The 23,299-nt window shown below is 39.8% G+C and overlaps 2 protein-coding genes across 4 annotated transcripts; both read right to left on the reverse strand.

The window, feature by feature from the left end:
- Positions 1-2,707: 2,707 nt before the first annotated feature.
- LOC106152414 (cytochrome P450 2U1-like) lies at positions 2,708-14,792 on the reverse strand. The gene is made up of 5 exons (XM_087017541.1): positions 14,688-14,792; positions 4,525-4,661; positions 4,238-4,334; positions 3,342-3,551; positions 2,708-2,831 (listed from the first exon to the last, which is right to left on the reverse strand). The coding sequence occupies exons 2-4, from the start codon at positions 4,651-4,653 to the stop codon at positions 3,373-3,375; spliced, it is 405 nt and encodes a 134-aa protein (XP_086873667.1). The 5' UTR covers positions 4,654-4,661; positions 14,688-14,792; the 3' UTR covers positions 2,708-2,831; positions 3,342-3,372.
- On the reverse strand, positions 14,199-20,312 carry LOC106165094 (cytochrome P450 2J2-like). Of its 3 annotated transcripts, none has more exons than XM_087017539.1 (9): positions 19,775-20,312; positions 19,207-19,444; positions 18,611-18,737; positions 17,643-17,871; positions 17,076-17,212; positions 16,789-16,885; positions 16,007-16,216; positions 15,227-15,499; positions 14,199-14,792 (listed from the first exon to the last, which is right to left on the reverse strand). In XM_087017539.1, the coding sequence occupies exons 1-8, from the start codon at positions 20,130-20,132 to the stop codon at positions 15,315-15,317; spliced, it is 1,581 nt and encodes a 526-aa protein (XP_086873665.1). In that variant the 5' UTR covers positions 20,133-20,312; the 3' UTR covers positions 14,199-14,792; positions 15,227-15,314. The 3 variants fall into 3 exon arrangements, with proteins under 3 accessions (XP_086873665.1, XP_013398640.2, XP_086873666.1); XM_013543186.2 differs by having other exon boundaries at positions 14,200-14,792; positions 17,643-17,802; positions 19,775-20,311; XM_087017540.1 differs by lacking the exon at positions 14,199-14,792 and having other exon boundaries at positions 15,012-15,499.
- Positions 20,313-23,299: the final 2,987 nt, after the last annotated feature.

The raw sequence follows: 23,299 nt of genomic DNA on the forward strand, positions 1-23,299 counted from the left end.
TGGAATGCGAGCTATAGATAAAAGACGGAAGTACATTGCTCTTGCAAAGGGCGTATGGGGTGCTTTGACACACCGCACAAAATTAAATCATGGTTACAAAGACTATGTGGTACCAGTGGAACTAGGGGCTATGCATCATTATCGAGACTATATTAAAAGACAGGCTGGAGAATTTGATCCATATATGTTATCATATAAAGAGGAAATACTGCAAAGGATGGAATATGTGTTCAATGAAACAAAGGCGCTGGTAGTACACTAACTTTGGCATGCATATCTGGTGTAGGTATAATAAGGTATTACATTTATCCTATGTGTGGTGTGGGTTTTCCATGGCGGTGGGCCGCATAGGAACCCTCTAAAGGTCTATATTAACCCAATTATTATTGTGGAAATAATTCATCAATCAGTTGAGCTGTCTTCAGTAACGTAAACACCAGAAGCATGTTAGTATTATGAGGATGTTTTAATGAATGGACCCATTTGGAGCTCAATACTATCATTGGGCTATAGAGACAATGGGCATTTTAATTTTAAATTTTAAAGTTTCAAATATTCCAAAACAGAGAATCGAAAATTAGCCTACTTAGAATTTATTTTATGACTTTCTTGGTAGTTTCGTCATTTTAAATAGCCCGATTGGGGCTACGGGAAATCAATTACATGTTCGGCGATTTAATCCTAAATTGAAGTATCACTATTGCTACTAGTTCTAACGCTGCCAACAGAGATTACTTACCGGTAAACTGAGAAATTCAGGGTGGTTAAAAGATGAAGAGTAAGATAAAAAAAATGTTGCCTTATATAAAGCTGTTTGTACGGGGGATGCACAGAATGGGGAATTGTTATAAGATCAAATGACCAAGATCCTGATAATCTGCCATTTTTTCTTTGTCACCTTTGCCTACCTGTAAGTTGTGCAGGTATCTACGTGAAAATTCACCCTAATTCAAGGATGGAAGTTAAGCCTAGATAACATTTACACGGGCGCTGTGCGATGAAATTGTCTTTACGTTTTTTTCGGTCTACGCCGAGTATGTCTACATTACATAGCCTTAAATCCGTACGATTCCGTTCGATTTCGCACGGCTAGAGTCTACATGTACCTCAGTTCAGACGCCATACGAAAAGGGGTATTACGGGCAGTATAATTGCACCGTACGGGCATCACATTTTAAATGTAATCTAGGTTTTAATCATAAGCTTCCATGGTCCTTGGCGGCCAAAGACTTACTGTAGAGAGAAAAAAGTGGATAACAGAAAAGGACCCGGGGGCCAATTAAAGCGAAGCCAGACACTGACAATCCTGGCCTCGAGAAATATAATTATAAAAGATGTGCACACAATAACATTCAGGTGCACAATAGCATTTATGTAGCCAAATGTTCACAAGCACAACGAAGCTCTGTTTTTGCTCCAAATTAAGTAGGATAAGTCCATATGACTGAAATTGTCATTTATTAATGACGAAAACTAATAAGATACAAAGTTACAAAACTGGGGAGATAATAAACATCCCCCAAACTATGTAAGTGCTAAATATAAAAATTATAAAGTATGTTAATGAAATGTAACCAGGATTAATTATGAAAAATATGAGAAATCACAACAGCTATAGGAGCAAAAAGTTGGCGCAAATGAAAGTGCATCTAATAGATAGATCATCAGAGACGTTTCATATATTTGTATAAGCATTTATTACCAGCCTCCCTTACACTATGCCCCTACATAAGCACGTTGACTGTGAAGTTACTATTACCGTACCCCACTAAAACACTGTACAAAACCACTCTGCTTTACAACACGTTTGTAACTTACTGGCGCACCCTGTGGTCAGAGAGTACTACTATCGTCTCCAATGCGGTCTGTTAGCTCAAGTAGGAAAAATAAATAAAGGCGATACATTAAAGGTATACGTATTTTGATTCCCTAATTTTAGATACCTCTGAAGTGTAAATACTCTGACAAGTGAAAAGTGAAGGTTTAATGAAGAGTTTACTCGCACATTTTAAGGAAGCACTTCTACTTTGATTGCATATATATTTATCATTCACCTTACAAACGTCAACGTCATCATTGCGCCAAATTCGCAAATTCGGATTAAATGATTAAAACCACAGAGCGCTGGTTCAACTGAAGCATTGGTAGTTACATTCTTACTGAAAATAAAAGAAAAAAAAACGAATATACGGCTACTTATTAGACTATATACGTGTTAATCGTCCGTTATAACTGAATTAAACATATATATATATCCGTGGCCAAGATTTTGCTGATAGGGAAGGGTAAAGCCAGGAACAGAGGGTGAGCAACAATTTGCTTGGTATAGCAGAGTACGTTTGCAGGTAAAATATTTACAGAGAAGCCAAAGCTTGTATTCTCCTAAAAACTGCTATATTTTCTGTATAACTTCCTCCTCCATTCTGGATTTTTAACTTTATCACATACATATGCCAGTGCTTGTCTCCTAAAAACTATGTACGTTGCCAAAATAAGTACTTCTTTGTCTCATATGTGTATTTTACTAATATTTGCGAAATAACATGAAACTTCATCGAAATTGTTTTAAAAGGGATACCAAAAACCAAAAACCCACAAATTGAAGGGACGTGATGTCATTTCATTTTCCCCAGTGCCCTGGCCCCATCAGTGTGGACGGTGGTTCCCGAGCTGTTTAGTTCATTTATTCGCGTTTCATGATGTAAAGCTCGTAGTCAGGTGATTCCCGAGCGTTCCGGTGGGCGCGGAGAACTCGTACTGCTGAACCATCGAGGTCAGGAAGAGAAAAAATTCAATCCTGGCCAACTGCTCACCAAGGCAGGCACGGGGACCTACAATGAATTTTGTAAAAGCAAGACGCAAAACATCTCCGGATCTTAAGTTAGATATAAAGATTTTAATCCGTGAGCTTTTCTCTAATTACCAATTAACTATAAATATAAATGTAGTCGTATAACTATAAATATAATATATACGACCAGTTGAATATAGAAATTCCTATCAGCGATTGTTAAAGACAATGCATGGTATACAGTGCATGGTATACCATGACAGGGTAATAACTCAGCAATTTACCTCTATCACCATGGCATAAGTGTATCCAAAACCCTTTCGATGATGACTTAAAAGCTAGAAACTTTCAATTAAAAAATGTGATAGGATTGAAAATATATATACATATACCTTGGTGATTAAGGGGAATATGTTGAAATCTCCAGAATACATTATTTATAATTTTTTATCTATACATATTAAAAGTATTTACAGACATCGTGAGCCTTTTAAAAATGCAAAACCAATAACTTAAACACTTCGAGTCCATCCTACAAGAACCCACATACCTAGGAAGAAGGGGAGAAACGCTTTACTGGGCTAGTAGAATTCGCCAGCCTTGTTGATCCACCTCTCAGGTCGAAACTCCTCGGGTTCGGGCCACTCCTTGGGGTCCATGTGAACCGAGTAGATGTTCGCCGTGCAGACAGTGCGTTTTGGTATTACGTACCCACACAACTCCACTTCATCTTGGGTCACGTGGGGGACGGATGTAGGTGCTGGAGAGAACGAGAAAAATACTGGTTTTCACTGTCTGAGAAGTTGTCGTAAATAAATGATCTATAGTCACGCCATCCCCACCCCCACCCGACCACACCCATCGTGTCTGTGAGTACAAATTCTTTGCAGTTTGTCGCTAGCAAAAGAAACCACGTTTTATACCTAAAATTCGAAATAATCATGATTATACTGCCATGATCCAAAGTATCCAGTGTTCGTGTTTGGTGTTTAAGATTGTCTTGTTTGAAGTTTACATTCCATTAAAAAAGGTGTACAAGTTTTTTTTTTTTTTTTTTTTTTTTTTTGAAGCGAGACGTACGAAGGGACGGACCCAGAATTATTTGAATTGGGGTAGTTTTTTTTTTTTTAAGGAATGACAGGCCTCCAACACGAAGCCTTGTCAAGAGCCCCGAAAAAAGGTGTTTTTGAGAGCAAACGGTGCCATTTGGTACGGTTTAGAACTAAGCTTCATCTAGTCATAATTCTTATTTCAAGAAGGGATACTGCTGTAATTTCTTTTCAGAAAACTAAGGGGGGACAAGACACCACCACTAAGTCCTCCACTGCGTACAAGTGGTCGGATAAAACCCTGCACCCTTTGATACGATTGACTGAAGACGTAGGTCCTTTGGGAAACATGATCAGGTACTATTCTTTAGACAGAAAAAGTAAGCTTTCTACCTACCAATATTAACAACCCGCATCATATCAGAGATGAACGCCTGCACATAGGGCAGGTGCGGCTTGTCTTGGAGAGAAGGGCGGCGGCCATTGTCAATCACCTGAAAAGAGGATTTGCCAATGTAAAACGGAAAGGCTCTTCAATCTTGACTTAATATTTTTGGCGTATTAATGCACTGTTTTTAAATCTTCGAAACGGGTCCCCTTTTGTTTTATTATTTGATAAATTCTTTCTGCTGCTGTGTAGTGTTCTGGTTTACGAATAAGACAATAAACCATGTTCTCTATCACCTGCATTATTTCTTTGTGCAATTCCCTCTGGATTTCTGGGTAGCACACCAAAAAGAGGATGGCCCAAGTAGTGGAGAGAGAAGTAGTTTCTGTCCCCGCAGAAAACAGATCCACTATGGCTCGAACCATGCTTTCATCTGGAGAAAAAAATAAATGTGCCATAATGACGGTACATTTATAATAAGGACTCGCCCAGGAAGCAATCAAGCCAGCAGGCCCAGTTTTGGTTCACACAGTTAAAGAGTGAACAAACTGGAGTTTTGTGGGCTTAGGGTGTACCCAAGGATTCTGTATGGGCCCCACGAGGACTACTCTTAAGGGCTATTTTCCAATGAAACTATCGTTCAACGTAGATCTACCCAACCTAGATTGCGGGGACTATAGTTGGATGCAATGAAATTGATAGATAAACATCCCTACTCCTGAAGAATAGAGAAAAGTTGGCGATTTTAAAAGTCCGTTGGAAACAAGAGGAGGCGTCCTTAACTACACGTGACTGACTGTAGAGAAAAATTGCTTTTCCGCAATAATGAAAAAATCATTTTGTCTTTGAATACTGTAAAAATAATTCAGAGAGGTACACCTACATATATAATTCTTGGGCAAACCTGCCATAGTTGTATGGAGGCACCGGAACCTCGACGCCAAAATACCAAAGCCGTTCTCTACCACACTTCGAGCTCGGGGGTCCGGTAATTTAAAATTCTTGCTTCGTGGCTTAAAAATCGATTTGGGTAAGGCTTGATGATGGTGGGCTGCAGCGCAAAAGCATTGTCTCCTACGAAAAAAAAGGGGGTGTCCTGGTCATCATGGGGCAGAGGGTCATGGTCTGGAATTCCAAGGGGAATGGCTTCTATCTCCCTAGTCTGACATTGAACCACGGGCACCCACACCGACCCATATGAATTTATAGTCTGCGTCTACAACGCCCAAAACAACTATGGAAAAAATTCATTGTAGTTATAACACTAGATTCAATGGGCTTCTTCATTCAGACGTTCTTGGCTATGGCTCCAAGACAATGATGGAAGTTCCAACGTCTAGAAGAGCAATATGATGAAAATGTAGATCGTAGATTGAAGGACAAAAAACTAACAAGTCAAATCAAAATAAAACATTTAAAACGAAACTACGCATAGAACAAACCGCTAGCAAGGTATGTGTTAGGACGTGTCTCAGCCTATAGAAATGAACAGTACCGGTGAAACTTGACAGAGAGTCCCCCATGATAGGGAGTCCGCTTCCCATTTATTTATACAGGTGGCATCACCCTAGATTTTAACCCACCTAGGTAAGATTAACCCTAAACATTATAACTGCATGGAGGGCGGGCTTTCTGTTACACGGACCCTCAGTTTCGTTACACCGACAGATAAGTAACTGTGTAATTACGATTGGCTAAAAGTAATCGATAATCAAAGGAACAAGAGGAGACAGGATTGTGCCGGAAGTGACGTCTAGTGGTGTAAGACATGAAACTGAGTGGTCATTTGTATCTAGAGGTAAACGGGAGTGAAGACGTGGGCTCAGAGAAAAAGCGTTTTTCCAACAACACGGAAAGATAACGTTATTCACACGCTTACAACACTAGATGTCACTTCCGGCACCATCCTGTCTCCAATAGTCAAGTGGAGATTTGTATATGCGCGCACATAGCACTGGCTTAACGTTACCTTATTTGTATTGCAATTTTGTTTTGCTCTATAATTATCTCATCAGACTGTATATGCATTATTACGCCAGAAAATGATCCATTAGTTGTTGCATGACAAATGATACACAGGAGGCAGCAGGTAAATTTATTACTGTTCTTTTGTAATATTAAAACCGCACTGGTAGCGTATAGCCAATCTCTTTAAATATCCGAAATCTTATGAGAAATTGCCTTGAAAACCTTATACTGCAGTGTTGGCAAACAATCGTAGCGCATGTTTTTCGTGTAAGCTGAAAGCTGAAAGGAAAATTTCGGGCAGAAATTAGGCATGTGAAATCAGTTAGACTTGGGAGAGCCATCCTTGCAAGAAAAGATGTCGCATTCAATCAAGATACTAAAAAAGATACTAAAGATATTTACGCTTTTGGTCTCATTATGTGTACTTTTTCTTGTCTCTGCTTTGACATGGTCTGCAATTCAGTCAAAACCTGGCGAGTTTAGATACGTGGCATTTGAAGAAACAAAATCAAGCATGAATATCAGTTCTCATGAGTATGAAGACAGTAAAAGAACAGTTCCTGGAAGAGATGGGAGCAACAAAGCAAATGGATCATACAGAAGAGAAGAGATTTCTTTTTCAAAGTTTTCAACAATCAAATGCTCCAATTTACCTGCGGTGTCTCCAGATATACCGCTAACCCAGCAGTGGATGCCTGTCATTCTCCCTTCGAATGATTCGCTAGATTATGTTTTCGCAGCATACCTCTACACCAATGATGGCAGACGACAGGTGGTAGTAACATCCATGACTTCTGAATACCACGTTCCATTTATTTGTCAGATTTGGGCCCGGTCTAAAGGTTCGGAAGGCAAAGTAACTCACCGGATTACACCCTGTTCAGGAAGAGCAGTCATGACTCCTAAGCTGTGAGTACATCTTACAATATCTTACAATTAACTCAAAGCAAGCAAATTAAGAGTATGTTGATATTAATTCTCATAACTAACGGAAAAAAAATGCTGACATATAATCAGTAGCAGCGTTGTTCACGAGAGTTATTTTATAATCCCACACCACCACAAACACCACCAACTGAACATATATGTGACCAAATACCACATTTTGGCACAACGCTAGGCGTGGTGTATGTTTATGTGAGTAAATACAAATAATGGTTTCACGCTTATTTCCCTTTTCAACTTAAACTATATCTTTTACAGGTTCAAAGCCACTCTCCTTTACTGTCCCATCAAGACTGACGAAGAACCGTTTGCAGTTTCAATTGTACAGGCCAAAGACCCGTGTTCAGCCCCACACAATGTTTTAAGAATCCAGGATGCTAGTTTTCCAGACGACAAGAACAACACTGTTGCCGTATGCGTTAAGCCTCTTTACGGAAGTTATGGTGGCTTTAATAAGACTGCAAGATTGGTTGAATTTATTGAAGTTTACAAAATGCTTGGCGCCGGCTTTTTCACTATGTATGCTTTTGATCTAAATTGTAACGTTACTTGTCCGATTTTGAAATATTACGAAAAAGAAAAACAACTTTCCATTATACCGTGGCAGGCACCGCCAAACCTGAGAACGAAACTGAAGTCACATTCCGATTATACAAATAGGTGGGTCCAAGATGTTGGGCAAACCATAGCCCAAACTGACTGTCTTTACAGAAGTATGGGGAAGTACACTCACATAGCCATGGTAGACATTGATGAATTTCTCATTCCTAGATCAAACATGACTTTCCAAAAACTATTCAGTGTGTTACCAAAACATCAAGGAGTGTATACATTTCGGAACAGGTTTTTTCGGTTGGATAATAACCCCCAAAGGCTCTCTGTTGCTTTCAAGGATTCAAGAATTCGAAAATACCGACCAAAAACTATTATAGCTACCCGTGGAATGCGAGCTATAGATAAAAGACCGAAGTACATCGCTCTTGCAAAGGGTGCATGGGGTGCTTTGACACACCGCGCAAAATTAAATCATGGTTACAAAGACTATGTGGTACCAGTGGAACTAGGGGCTATGCACCATTATCGAGACTATATTAAAAGACGGGCTGGAGAATATGATCCATATATGTTATCATATAAAGAGGAAATACTGCAAAGGATGGAATATGTGTTCAATGAAACAAAGGCGCTGGTAGTTCACTAACTTTGGCATGTATATCTGGTGTAGGTATAATAAGGTATTACATTTATCCTATGTGTGGTATGGGTTTTCCATGGCCGTGGGCCGCATAGGAACCCTCTAAAGGTCTATATTAACCCAATTATTATTGTGGAAATAATCCATCAATCAGGTAAGCTGTCTTCATTAACGTAAACACCAGAAGCACATTAGTATTGTGAGGATGTTTTAATGAATGGACCCATTTGGAGCTCAATACTATCATGGGGCTATAGAGACAATGGGAATTTTAATTTTAAATTTTCAAATATTCGATAATAGAGAATCGAAAATTAGCCTATAGTCCCCCACCTGATACGAATAAAAGCGTTTAGAAAAGCTCTTTCCTTCAATATGTCAAAGGGGTAAACAATTTTCACGGTGCATGAAGATAAACAGTTAAAGAATATCCACAATAAATTCGGCAACCGAGAGGTGCGCCAACATATAGATAATTGCGATAGTATTTATGTCGAAATATCAAAATGAATAGCCCCGCCGTTCGAGCCTTTTAACCAATCAAAGCAACGGAAAGGGGGTCACGTCACCTTCCCACTAGGCCATGCCATGTAAACAAAGCAGCATGGTCGGCTGTAATGAAGAGTTTGAGGAGGGAAACGCGAATTCTTCGCCCAATTCTCATCTTTCGTGTTGCATGCACATAGAAGAAGGTAGCTAATTAAGAGACTCTAGATACCATTTCACGTGTTCGCTGGGAAACTTTTAGAGTCGCAGCGAAACAATGGCTGAAATTTGGCAGCAGAGAAGCCACTGCTGTTCAGTGGATCCGTACGGATTGAAATAAAGGATTCGACGATTTGGAAGCCAAACCACGATGTCACTTTTCTTGCTACAGAAAGCTAAATAACAAGAAGGGGTTATCTCAGGCGGCAAAGAAGTATGAGAAAGCTGAGAAACAAGGTAGTCCTGCTGAAGAAGGTATGTCAACATATTGTAATTTGTTTTTAAGTCAGCCCCGATCGTGTGATGTTAACATTGTACGTGGCTGATGTTACATAACAATACGTGACTGATAAAAGTGATATGAAAGAAAGAAAAAAAGAAAATGATAAAAACAAGTTTATTAGTGTTATTATTATTTTATTTGTAATAACACTAAATACTTAGAGGTTTTAAGATTTGAAACAACTCATTCTCTGTTGAATAAGATAGTATAAGACCCCATTTCCAGAGATTAGATCGATCTACTTTAGGGGTTCACGCTAAACAGCTGTCAGTGGGGCGGGCACGAAAGTTAATTACCCCCTTACAGCTTGTATTAGGCGGGACGAACATTTAAGCCGGATTATCTGACAGTAATCTAGTGAGACTCCCCGCAGGGACAGATCAATCTAAAAGCTCTGGGAATACAGCCTAAGCCAGCTGGACGTTCTTGCCATGATTAACATCTCGTTATTAGTTCATCCATATTAGCATTGCATTTACACAAAAAAATGTAAGGCTTCACACAACAAGATATACAAACAAATGTTATGGTGGGATTTTATGAGACAGAGGCTTAAGTATCATGGTAGAATATTTTATGTTATTTGTGGAGTGGCCCTCCCCCCCAATACATTGCTGCACATGTGCAACCATTAGTGAATATAAATATGTACAGGCTAAGCCCAACTTCAATGAGAATGTATTTTAGGGAATATTTACTGTATCTTGTGAGCCAGAAAAAGTAGGATAGCTTTTCACAGAACAAGCTGCAATGTGATTAATTTAATTAGGACTGTTAGGAATAATCCTTGTAACTTTCCCTTATGAATAGAATCAGTAAAAGTATACATAAATAGTATCAATAAAGAAATACGTTGACAAACAGTATCAATAAAGGAATAATGATAATGAGTAGGGTGACTGGAAGATGTAGTTCAGTTAAATAGAAGAGGCACTTTTATTCAAGGCATCTTATATTAATCTGGGCAGCAGAATGCTAGTGGGCTCCCTTTTAATTATTAGATCTTTAAGCTTGATTAATTTGTCTTTGTTGCGACAAATATTAAACAGTGGGTCTCATTTGCCTGTAGTTTGTTACAGCTTAGTTCCTCATAAAAGGAACACGCTGAGCCACTAATACATTGAATCCTATACCTACCCTATGCCCTTTGAATCATGAGGATATATGTAATTATAGTTGTCAGTATCACTTGGTGTCAATCATGTGATAAACTCACATGCTACTGTCTTATCTTATTTCATTATTATTTATTTGTTTTATAGTTAAATCATAGTGATTGTATATACAATTGCACTTGCAACAATCAAGGATTTGCAGTCTGCTCTGTATTTGCTAAATCATTTGTGTATCCAGGTATCCAGATGTTTTTATTTGAAATATGTATTCTCTGTTGTCTTTTTATTTATACAGGGCAACTGTTTTTATAACTGAATTTTGAGCACATTACTATATTTTACATATCTTTGTTACACCCACTTGGATATTTATCCTACTTAATTTAAGGTTGTTTCTGTAGTAGTCAGTATCTGCACATTATAATGCACTAATATATATGGTATGAAAAGTAAAATGTTATTTTGCTTCTTTTACAGAACCATCAACCAGTTGTACTCTTCCCAAAATACAGGACCATCTCCCAAGAAATTGAGATCAGTCTCAGGTTTTGGTATATCAAAGTCACCAGTGCTGCCAGCTATCTGCATTATTTGTAAAAAAAAAAGTTGTGGTCACTTAGTCTAGTTTTTGCAAGTGTTTTGATATTTAATGGGGAGACACTCATTTTGATGTAATTTTCACATTCATAATATTTTTTAATTGTTTTGTATGTCCTTAATTTGTTTGAGATTTAGCTATTTAATTCCTGCCAGAATAGTTTTTCGATTTTTATGTTCAATATTTCTAAAAGGTTTTCTATTTGATATAATTTCTTTGGTGGGTTGTTATCTTCGGATAGATTCTGTCCTTGTGTTTCCCTTTGTATCTTGCTCAAGATTGTGCACCTGATTTACAGTTCTATTATCTACTGGTAGTTGTTCCAGTCTCAGACTAATCTTAAGACAGGTTTAGTTAAAGTTGAAATAATAGGGTAACTGCCGAGTTCAGCTCTAAAAATGGTATTGCTAGCCTGCTTTCTTAGACCTAAAATCCATTTGCAAAACTTTAAGTGTACCTGTTCGAATGGCATTTTATTAATCTTTTTCAGATATGCACAGGAAATGTATAAAGTTATAATTTCACAGTTGAAATAATTAAGTTGGAAAAAAATATATTATATATATCATAAAAGCCTTGTTAAATGTGAGCTGTTATTTCTTTTAATATGCTGTTGTTACTAGACTATGCTGCAATTAATTGCAACAATCAAACTTTTTTAAAAAAAAATTGTACCTTTGCAATTTAAAGATAAACTTGAACATAAAAAAACCTCAGTTATTCTACCTAATGAAGCACTTAGATATTTTTGAAATAATTTTTTGAGCACTAGCCAGCTTCATAAACAAACAGCCCTCATGATACCTACATGTAGTTTGTAACTCTACACATGGATTTATACTATTATTAACATTGAGTCAAATAATTTTAAGTGATTATATGCGCTTTAACACACCTGATAATTAAAAATACATTAAATGTAACATTACTGAACATACATGCAAGTGATTATATGATCACTATATTGGGTAATAGTGTGACCTGTGTGCGATTGTAGAAGTGGTACAGTGCACAGTCTACGGGCTATACTACATACCTTTTTGCCGTGAATTCACGTCATCATTTAGCCAGTTATATAAATACACCTAAAATACACGTATTCTCCAACTATTTAAATCTTTCTCTCAATATTGACATCGATTTTAAAAACCTAGGACGTATTTTTTTTCTTGAAACAACGCATGGGAATCGTCTATTAGATGTGCAAGCTTCGCATGGATATTCATTGTTTACATCGATCAGATGTAGGTCAAGGGATCACGTGACCCTTTCCGTTGCTTTGATTGGTTTAAAGGGTCAAACGGCAGCACTCGGAACTACTCGGATGCCTCCGCACTCGCAGTCGAGGATTGCCGATTGGAACGGCAGGGCTATTCATTTTGATATTTCGACATAAATACTATCGCAATTATCTATATGTTGGCGCATCCTACGGTTGCCGAATTTATTGTGGGTATTTTTTAACTGTTAATCTTCATGCACCGTGAAAATTGTCTGCCCACTGGAGCTTTTTACACAATGAAACGATAGACCACTGTAGGCAAGGGACTACTACTTAGAATTTATTTTATGACTTTCTTGGTAATTTCGTCATTTTAAATTGCCCGATTGGGGCTACGGGGAATATATTACATTTTAGGCGATTTAATCCTAAATTGAAGTATTACTATTGCTACTAGTTCTAACGCTGCCAACAGAGATTACTTACCGGTAAACTGAGAAATTCAGGGTGGTCAAAAGTTGAAGAGTAAGATAGAAAATGTTGCCTTATATAAAGCTGTTTGTACAGGGGATGCACATAATGGTGAATTGTTATAAGATCAAATGACCAAGATCCTGATAATCTGCCATTTTTTCTTTGTTATCTTTGCCTAAGTTGTGCAGGTATCTACGAGAAAATCGACCGTAATTCAAGCATGGAAGTTAAGCTTAAGCCTCGGTCACAACCGGACGCACGAATTTCAGGTTCGTTGTCCCCTGCGATTTTTGTGTGTTGCTGAGATCATAGAGGTAGAGGAAAGTCTGCCTTGCGAGTCGCAAGGGCCACATGGGATGTCCTTTCAGGCAGGGCCGCTAATTGCAAGGAGCGATGGTCGTGGAAATTGTACTCAATTCTTGAGTTTGTCTTGCTTCCTGTGTACGTGGCACATACTCACCACTTACGAAGGGAATGCAACGCACGGCGTAAGTAGTGCCCTTTTGCGTCAGTTTTGCTTCACACTTGCCTCACATGCTTGTGGTGACGTACTGACGGCGTGCGTCAGTTTTGCTTCCTGTTCTCCTCTTCTTTCTTCTTCGTCCTCCCTTTTTTCTACTATGTAAGCTTCTTTCTCTTGCCTTTTGGAGGCATATTTGAAACTGAATTGAGCAAAAATTTGAAATTTTTGAAAATTGTTGTACAAGTTACAAAGTCGACGTTCATTGTAAAGACACGAGCGTGCGTCGTGAGCACGCCTTTTATACACCAGGCGTGGGGGTGACACACATTCCCGGTGTGCTCTCGACTTTGTTCGTTAGTTGTGAGGGCGTGCGCCTTACTCAACACGCAAAGGGCACTTGCTCCATTGCTTGCGACGTGCGTCTTGCACAACGCGCGTATTTCTTGCAAACTCCGTGCGAGGGGAGCAAGTTACGCTTGCGGCCTCGCTGTTCGCAGGCTATTCGTAGAATCTTTTGGACATGTCCAAAATCCTCCGTACTTGCTTACGGGCTGTCTGCGAACTCGAAATTGCGTAAGAAGGCCTTGCGTGAGACGTGAGATTCTGCGCAAAATTTGGACGCAACCAGCCCGTAAGAGCCCGTACGGCCGGTTGTGATAACATTTACAAGGGCGCTGTGCGATGAAATTGTCTGTACGGGTTTTTTTCGGCCTACGCCAAGTATGTCTACATTACATAGCCCTAAATCCGTACGATTCCCTTCGATTTCGCAAGGCTACAGTCCGCATGTACCTCTGTTCAGACGCCATACGAAAAGGGGTAGTAAGGGCAGTATACCTGCACCATACGGGCATCGCACTTTAAATGTAATCTAGGTTTTAATCATAAGCTTCCATGGTCTTTGGAGGCCAAAGACTTAGAGAGAAAAAAGTGGTTGTATACACAGGAAAGGACCCGGCGGCCAATTAAAGCGAATCAAGACACTGACAATCCTGGCCTCGAGAAATGTAATTATAAAAGATGTGTACACAATAACATTCAGGTGCACAATAGCATTTATTATGTATATGCATACATGCATCTAATAGATAGATCATCAGAGACGTTTCATATATTTGTATAAGCATTTATTACCAGCCTCCCTTACACTACACCCCTACATAAGCACGTTGACTGTGAAGTTACTATAACCGTACCCCACTAAAACACTGTACAAAATCACTCTGCGTTTCAACATTTTTGTAGCTTTCGAGCGCACCCTGTTGTCAGAGAGTACTACTATCGACTCCAATGCGGTCTGTTAGCTCAAGTAGGAAAAATAAATAAAGGCGATACATTAAAGGTATACTTATTTTGATTCCTTAATTTTAGATACCTCTGAAGTGTAAATACTCTGACAAGTGAAAAATGGAGGTTTAATGAAGAGTTTACTCGCACATTTTAAGGAAGCACTTCTACTTTGATTGCATATATGTTATATTTATCATTCACCTTACAAACGTCAACGTCATCATTGCGCCAAATTCGCAAATTCGGATTAAATGATTAAAACCACAGAGCGCTGGTTCAGCTGAAGCATTGGTAGTTCCATTCTTACTGAAAATGAAAGAAAAAACGAATATACGGCTACTTATTAGACTATATACGTGTTAATCGTCCGTTATAACTGAATTAAACATATAAATCCGTGGCCAAGATTTTGCTGATAGAGAAGGGTAATGCCAGGAACAGAGGGTGAGCAACCATTTGCTTGGTATAGCAGAGTACGTTTGCAGGTAAAATATTTACAGAGAATTAAGCCAAAGCTTGTATTCGCCTAAAAACTGCTATATTTTCTGTATAACTTCCTCCTCCATTCTGGATTTTTAACTTTATCAGATACATATGCCAGTGCTTATGTCCTAAAAACTATGTACGTTGCCAAAATATGTACTTCTTTGTCTCATATGTGTATTTTACTAATATTTGCGAAATAACATGAAACTTCATCGAAATTATTTTAAAAGAGATACCAAAAACCAAAAACCCACAAATTGAAGGGACGTGATGTCATTTCGTTTTTCCCCAGTGCCTTGGCCCCATCAGTGTGGACGGTGGATCCCGAGCTGTTTAGTTCATTTATTCGCGTTTCATGATGTAAAGCTCGTAGTCAGGTGGGGTCGTGGTGATTCCCGAGCGTTCGGGGAAAGGTCGTGGCAGTTGGGCACCAATGGGGGTGGAGAACTCGTACTGCTGGACCATCGAGGTCAGGAAGAGAAAAAATTCAATCCTGGCCAACTGCTCACCAAGGCAGGCACGGGGACCTACAATGAATTTTGTAAAAGCAAGACGCAAAATATCTCCGGATCTTAAGTTAGATATAAAGATTTTAATCCGTGAGCTTTTCTCTAATTACCAATTAACTATAAATATAAATTTAGTCGTATAACTATAAATATAATATATACGACCAGTTGAATATAGAAATTCCTATCAGCGATTGTTAAAGACAATGCATGGTATACAGTGCATGGTATACCATGACAGGGTAATAACTCAGCAATTTACCTCTATCACCATGGCATAAGTGTATCCAAAACCCTTTCGAGGATGACTTAAAAGCTAGAAACTTTCAATTCAAAAATGTGATAGGATTGAAAATATATATACATATACCTTGGTGATTAAGGGGAATATGTTGAAATCTCCAGAATACATTATTTATAATTTTTTTATCTATACATATTAAAAGTAATTACACACATCGTGAGCCTTAAATTCAAAACCAATAACTTAAACACTTCGAGTCCATCCTACAAGAAGACACATACCTAGGGAGAAGGGGAGGAATGCTTTACTGGGCTTGTAGAATTCGCCATTCTTGTTGATCCACCTCTCAGGGCGAAACTCCTCGGGTTCGGGCCACTCCTTGGGGTCCATGTGAACCGAGTAGATGTTCGCCGTGCAGACAGTGCGTTTTGGTATTACGTACCCACACAACTCCACTTCATCTTGGGTCACGTGGGGGACGGATGTAGGTGCTGGAGAGAACGAGAAAAGTACTGGTTTTCACTGTCTGAGAAGTTGTCGAAAATAAATAATCTATGGTCACGCCATCCCCACCCCCACCAGACCACACCCATCGTGTCTGTGAGTACAAATTCTTTGCAGTTTGTCGCTAGCAAAAGAAACCACGTTTTATACCTAAAATTCGAAATAATCATGATTATACTGCCATGATCCATGATTTTTTTTTTTTTTTTTTTTTTTTTTTTTTTTTTTTTTTTTTTTTTTTTTTTTTTTTTTAGGAATGAAAGGCCTCCAACACGAAGCCTTGTCAAGAGCCCCGAAAAAAAGGTGTTTTTGAGAGCAAACGGTGCCATTTGGTACGGTTTAGAACTAAGCTTCATCTAGTCATAATTCTTATTTCAAGAAGTGATACTGATGTAATTTCTTTTCAGCAAACGAAGGGGGACAAGACACCACCACTAAGTCCTCCACTGCGTACAAACCCTGCATCCTCTGATACGTACGATTGACTGAAGACGTAGGTCCTTTGGGAAACAGGATCAGGTACTATTCTTTAGACAGAAAAAGTTAGCTTTCTACCTACCAATATTAACAACCCGCATCATTTCAGAGATGAACGCCTGCACATAGGGCAGGTGTGGCTTGTCTTGGAGAGAAGGGCGGCGGCCATTGTCAATCACCTGAAAAGAGGATTTGCCCATGTAAAACGGAAAGGCTCTTCAATCTTGACTTAATATTTTTGGCGTATTAATGCACTGTTTTTAAATCTTCGAAACGGGTCCCCTTTTGTTTTATTACTTGATAAATTCTTTCTGCTGCTGTGTAGTGTTCTGGTTTACGAATAAGACAATAAACCATGTTCTCTATCACCTGCATTATTTCTTTGTGCAATTCCCTCTGGATTTCTGGGTAGCACACCAAAAAGAGGATGGCCCAAGTAGTGGAGAGAGAAGTAGTTTCTGTCCCCGCAGAAAACAGATCCACTATGGCTCGAACCATGCTTTCATCTGGAGAAAAAAAAATAAATGTGCCATAATGACGGTACATTTATAATAAGGACTCGCCCAGGAAGCAATCAAGCCAGCAGGTCCAGGTTTGGTTCACACGGTTAAAGAGTGAACAAACTGGAGTTTTGTGGGCTTAGAGTGTAACCAATTGCAAGGATTCTGTATGGGCCCCACGAGGACTACTCTTAAGGGCTATTCTTTTCCAGAGGTATTCTAGCTGTTTCAAAATTGTATACAGTTAGAAAAGTATCTTTAGAACATGTTTAGCATGGGATGGATTTTGTCACCTGATATAAATATGAGTGGCATTTTTCTAAGCCTTTTTCCCAGCTGCCATTAGTGTTTGTACATATATATAGTATTCATGTAAGTCCAATGAATAATGCTCTTCTCACTGAGCCCCCCTCTTCCCCTTTCGGACATAACTTACTGGAAAACGCTTTGGTTTGCCTCTTTTCTTTACCGGTTACTTGCAGGTACAGATCTACTATGTCCCGGATGTTGTCGGGGTCAAAGGTCTCCTTGTGCTTCTCCACCTGCTGTCTGACAAAATCTCTCAAGTCGTTTTGGATGCCTATCATGTCTTCTGTCTGGTGAAAGAAATGACGCGTATTTTGGTGGTCCCAGGGGTGACCAAGGTGGGTGCCTGTATCCTTCTGCTTTCGAGGTCCCATAAAATTATACCATTTACAGGCCCGTAGCTAGCAATTGCAAAAGGGGGGGGGTCTTTTTCTGAAAAAGTGGACTTTTTTACCATGAAACCTTTATGTACCTAAATAAAAAATTAACTCAGAGGGGACCTTTTCCCGGCAAACCCAACCGCCCTGGCTACGGGCCTAATTTAAACAAGGATGTGTACACGACTTTTCTAAGGTTGACCCTGTCCCAAGGCAAATATCAGTAGATAGAGCCTATAATCTATGGGCATGTTCCCAATGAAAATATCGTTCTATGTATATCGTTCAAACTCAGCTGGGGCTTTCGTTGAATGCAATCAGATTAATTGAATGAAACGCCTCCCCCAACAGGAAGGTGGTGATTCATTGTCGTGTGCGCTCGCTCCTACTCGAAACGAAGTGAAAAAGTTTCCAGAAGCAGAGAGCACATGAAAATTAATCACCCCTTGCATTCGCATACCAGTAGTTGGATCGATCTATGTAGAACGATAGTTTCATCTGGAATCCGTCCTAATTCACCAAGTCTGTTTGGTGCACGTATTTTAACTGAGCCCCAGTTTTAAATGGACCAAAAGACATACTGGGTTCACGTACAAGTTAACTTCCAAATGTAAATCATGTCATCTAATATATTACCGATTCAGACCCTCTTTTGAAAGTGATACACACAAGAAATGTAAGAAACACGTGTTCCTTACCAATACTTAAAAGTTTAGGCTACCTGTGATGACGTTCGGATGAATCTCAAAAATGGAAACGCGTTTTCTGGAAGCGCGAGAGCACTGGTCCGAAAAAACCTCGCCAGTGAGTCCAACAGTTTTACAAACTGCTTGTCTGTGTACTGGAATCTGGAAAATAACACATGAACTCATGATTGGAATATCCCATGGAATTCAGCGTATTAACAAGCTAGTACGGTGTAGGGTTCTGTTGAAGCATTCAACGACAAAATCACGGAGCCAGGGATACGGGAACATTATATAGCGTCCATAATTCCTGCGCACATGGAAAGACCACTAACAGACATTGGTCTACGTGAACCCCCACTCACCACCACCAGTTATATCCCCCCATGTCCCCTTGAACTCATCCGTCTCCCCTGCAGCTCCTATGTGCCGCTTTTAGCTTCATTGTGCCTCTCCCTATTTCCCTTATGCTCCCCTGTGATCCAAATAACTACCCTGTTTCTCTATTTCCCCCTCTGCTCCATACAACTCTCCCTATTACCCTTACGCTCTCTTCTGACTATATTTCCCCCTATCTTCCTTGAGTGTACCAGTAAGTTTAGCTGGGCCCTCGGTGGAACATAGGACCTACCTGTCTCCGAACGTAATAGAGCAGATAATGTTGGACACTGCGGACATTAACGTTCTCTGCAGATTGGTACTTTGTATGGACTGTGCTTTCTGCTTGGAGTCAAGTACTTCAAAGAGGGCCTGGCACTCGTCCAGTATGCGTTCCTCCAGCGTCTTCTTTCCCACTCCGAAATCACGAAAGGCTACGGCTATCATTTTACGCAGCTCGTGCCAGGAGGGGCCTTCGTTCATGATTAACCCTTAAAAAGAAGGTAAATGTGACGGTATATAGTTATTTACGATAAAGATGGTACAGGACTGCAACCAGAGGTTGAAGAAATTGTGGTTATAAATATAGAACTGCCTAGCATTTCGTTTCACATAAATGAAGCATCTTGAATCTTTGTAACGTGCTCATTCCACCTTTGATTCCCTACAGAGATCAGTATCGAAATGCAGTAGCTCTAGAACGACACTCATTTTCAATGATGCATAAAAAGTCCCCTAAGGCAATTCTTCTTAACACCATACTTTAATAAAAAGGTACATTTAGGAAATGTTTGAAAGCCTCACGCTGCAAATTCGCTTACCTTTCTTTCCTATACCTTTCTGAATGATATAAATCAGATCGTGAGGCCTGCCGGTGAATAGCTCGGCCTTTTCGGAGAAAGCCTCGTGAATGGCATCATAGCCGTTTATAATCACCATGTCCAACACCCCCAGCCGAAGTGAGAATACTGACCCGTGCTTCTGAGATATCTTCATGAAGTCTTTGGCCTGCATCTTGGCCCCGATCACGATGGGGAGGTTCCCTATTACGGGCCATCTCAACGGCCCTGGTGGATATCTGTGGGGCTTTCTCTGAGCAACCAGGAATATCAGTATGATCAGAAATATTAACACTGTGGGCACGTCCAGATAGCTCAGCAACAGTTGTGTGATGCTCATTGCCGTTCCTTGTACCCTTGGGTTCGGTGGGACCCTAGCCGTAACTTCGACTGCAACTTTAGGGCTGGTCTTTTCACTCTGGACCCTGGATTCAGCAGTCTATGTGCGGATAGAGTGACCTTACACTGCGTGAAGGTTTTACAGGTAAGACGTACGCGTCCCATATATTGACCTTCTTATATTGCGTATTGTGGCTGGTGTGTGTATTGACTGTTACTGTGTACCTGGGATCCAAAATAAGATTTGGATCCAAGAGTGTACGTTGCAAAACATTCTGTTTACATGACCTCAGTCAAGTTTAAGAAGCAGTGCTAACGGGGAGAATGTATGCATGTGTAATGACTTGTTAAAGTTGAGACGTAGTTTTCGGTTTGCCGCACATGTACGTGTCACGTATAATAGCTAGTTCCGTTGTAACAGTAATCCAAGTCCCCCAGGTTCCTGGTAATGGTTGTCCGTAAGACTAACACTTGGGCATAGTAGTCCTACAGGGAGTTAGGTTCCTGGCTCATAATTAGTGTAGGTAGGACTTGTATTACTGTCGGACTTTTATTCCTGTTTTATTCCTGTTCCGGCCATTTGAAAGTCCTATCCTTAGGCAATAATACATATGAAAGCCCTCTGGTGAGCCATATATCAGACAAAAAATGAGAGGTTTGCAACTTCAACTCGTCTGTGTAGTGGTTAGCGTGCAAGACCACAAGGTAAGATATCATCGATCGTTCTTTTGCATCTATGGGTTCGAGACCTACCTTTGACTTGACCATACCCCCCCCCCTCTTACCCCTATTTATTACTTGTAGCAAAATGTTTAATGGCGTTTTTAATGTCTAATATGTGTTCGAAATTCCGTGCTCATTACATTTACAACTTTTTTGTTTTGTCTTTTAAGTGTCAAAGCACCAAAATAGCAAAGGGTTATTACAGAACATTAAATACATATATTGCAATTTTCAATTTCTAAACTGTCATGATTTGTCTTAAATCTCAGCCCATACTTTCCAAGAGCAAATTTCCATCGAGTTTGAGTTTCTCTTCAGGATTCTCTGATTGAATACTCCAGCGTCTGACATTAATCCACGGGCATCCACACCAACCCATATGAATTTATAGTCTGCGTCTACAACGCCCAAAACAACTATGGGAAAAATCCCTTTTAGTTAAAACACGCGCAACCAGATTCAATGGGCTTCTTCATTCGGACGTGCTTGGCTATGGCTCCAAGGCAATGATGGAAGTTCCAACGTCTCACGCCATCCATCTTGAGACGTCGACATCACCAACACCTCGTCCTTGTACTCTTTTACAATTTCCTTGCAAACATCAGGAACCAACAAGGAAAAGTCCGCCGTACAGTGCTCGTGCGGGTATGGTGCAATGCCACACCTATGTCATTACGACCTACGGGCTTACGATTTTTAAATTTGTCAGAAGTTTTAGCTTGACAAAATCGTAGATGCCACGGAGGCCGTAAATCCTTACAATTCGGTTCGATTTCGCTCGGCCATCGTCTACCTCCGCTCAGACGCGTACGAAAAGGGATTTACGGGCAGCATACGAGCCTCGTACGGACGACTCAATGGCAAATGTAATCTAGGATTAAACAATCGAAAATACAATTAATCCACACACAAGTCTTCTGCCCATTACCTCAGGCGGCACACTTCATGGTTTCAAATTAATGCTGACCGCTGCAATATGATGAAAATGTAGATACAGGGTAGTAGATTGAAGGACAAAAAACTAACAAGTCAAATAAAAATTAAACATTTAAAACGAAACTTTACAAAATAAAGAACAAACCGCTAGCAAAGTAGGTGTTAGGACTTCTCTCAGGCTAGAGCCAAGTGCACAAGCAAGCGACTCTATTAAAATCATTGCACAAGTCTGGGGGTTTCCTTTGTGAACTAAGCACATGAAAGAAGCGCTTCAGTAAAATATTAAACCATGCTGGTGGCGCAAAGCAATTCCCTTCATATACCCTATAAATTTAGAATTAGCCTTATTATGTCATAGTGTTGGCAGATTTTTCATATACGCTGGAGGCTGAAAAGAAAATTCCAGGGCAGCCACTGAGCATATGAAATCACTAAGACATGGGTGAGCCATCCGTGCGAGAAAAGATGCCGTATTCAAAAAAGATACTAAAACTAATGGTGTTTTTGGTCTCATTATGTGTACTTTTTCTTGTCTCTGCTTTGATATGGTCTGCAATGCAGTCAAAACCAGGCGAGTTTAGATACGTGGCAGTTACTGGAAAAACAAAATCAAGCATGAATAGCAGTTCTCATGAGCATGAAGGCAGTAAAAGAACAGTTCCTAGAGGAGATGTGAACACCAAAGCAAATGGATCATATAAAAACGAAGAGATTTCGTTTTCAAAGTTTTCAACAATGAAATGCTCCAATTTACCCTTGGTGTCTCCAGATGAACCGCTAACCCAGCAGTGGATGCCTGTCATTCTCCCTTCAAACGATTCTCTGGATTATGTTTTCGCAGCATACCTCTACAACAGTGATGGCAGACGACGGGTGGTTGTTACATCCATGACTTCTAAAAACCACGTTCCATTTGTTTGTCAGATTTGGGCCCGGCCTAAAGGGTCGGAAGGCAAAGTAACTCACCGGATTACACCCTGCTCGGGAAGAGCAGTCATGACTCCTGGGCTGTGAGTACATCTTACAATATAATAACATCAAAGCGATTAAATCAATACATTGTTGAGATAAATTCTGATAACAAACGGAAAAATGTTGAAAATATAATCAGTGGCAGTGTTGTTCACAAGACTAATTTTATAACCCCCCCCCCCCCATCACCACAAGCGGTATCTACGGTTGACAAAAAAAAATACTTTGGCCCATTGATTTGCAAGGTGTATGTTTGTTTGGTAAATACAAATAAAGGTTTCACGCTTATCGCACTTTTCAACGTAAACTCTATCTTTTACAGTTTCAAAGCCACTCTCCTTTATTGTACCATCAAGACTGACGAAGAGCCGTTTGCAGTTTCAATTGTACAGGCCAAAGACCCGTGTTCAGCCCCACACAATGTTTTAAGAATCCAGGATGCTAGTTTTCCAGACGACAAGAACGTAACTGTTGCCGTATGCGTTAAGCCTCTTTACGGAAGTTATGGTGGCTTTAATAGGACTGCAAGATTGGTTG

This window comes from Lingula anatina, chromosome 7, assembly GCF_051362555.1.
Source record: "Lingula anatina isolate TDL-2025a chromosome 7, LinAna3.0, whole genome shotgun sequence".
Taxonomy (NCBI): domain Eukaryota; kingdom Metazoa; phylum Brachiopoda; class Lingulata; order Lingulida; family Lingulidae; genus Lingula; species Lingula anatina.

Bases quoted from the DNA above. Each gene is read 5' to 3' on its own strand.
- LOC106152414 (XM_087017541.1), bottom strand. From the start codon at position 4,653: ATGGTTCGAGCCATAGTGGATCTGTTTTCTGCGGGGACAGAAACTACT. The intron at 4,335-4,524 runs GTGATAGAGAAC...TCCTCTTTTCAG, and splicing joins TGCACAAAGAAATAATGCAG to GTGATTGACAATGGCCGCCG. The intron at 3,552-4,237 runs GTAGGTAGAAAG...CGTTCTCTCCAG, and splicing joins GATGCGGGTTGTTAATATTG to CACCTACATCCGTCCCCCAC.
- LOC106165094 (XM_087017539.1), bottom strand. From the start codon at position 20,132: ATGAGCATCACACAACTGTTGCTGAGCTATCTGGACGTGCCCACAGTG. The intron at 19,445-19,774 runs GTAAGCGAATTT...CTTCTTTTTAAG, and splicing joins GAAAGGTATAGGAAAGAAAG to GGTTAATCATGAACGAAGGC. The intron at 18,738-19,206 runs GTAGGTCCTATG...GTTATTTTCCAG, and splicing joins TCTATTACGTTCGGAGACAG to ATTCCAGTACACAGACAAGC.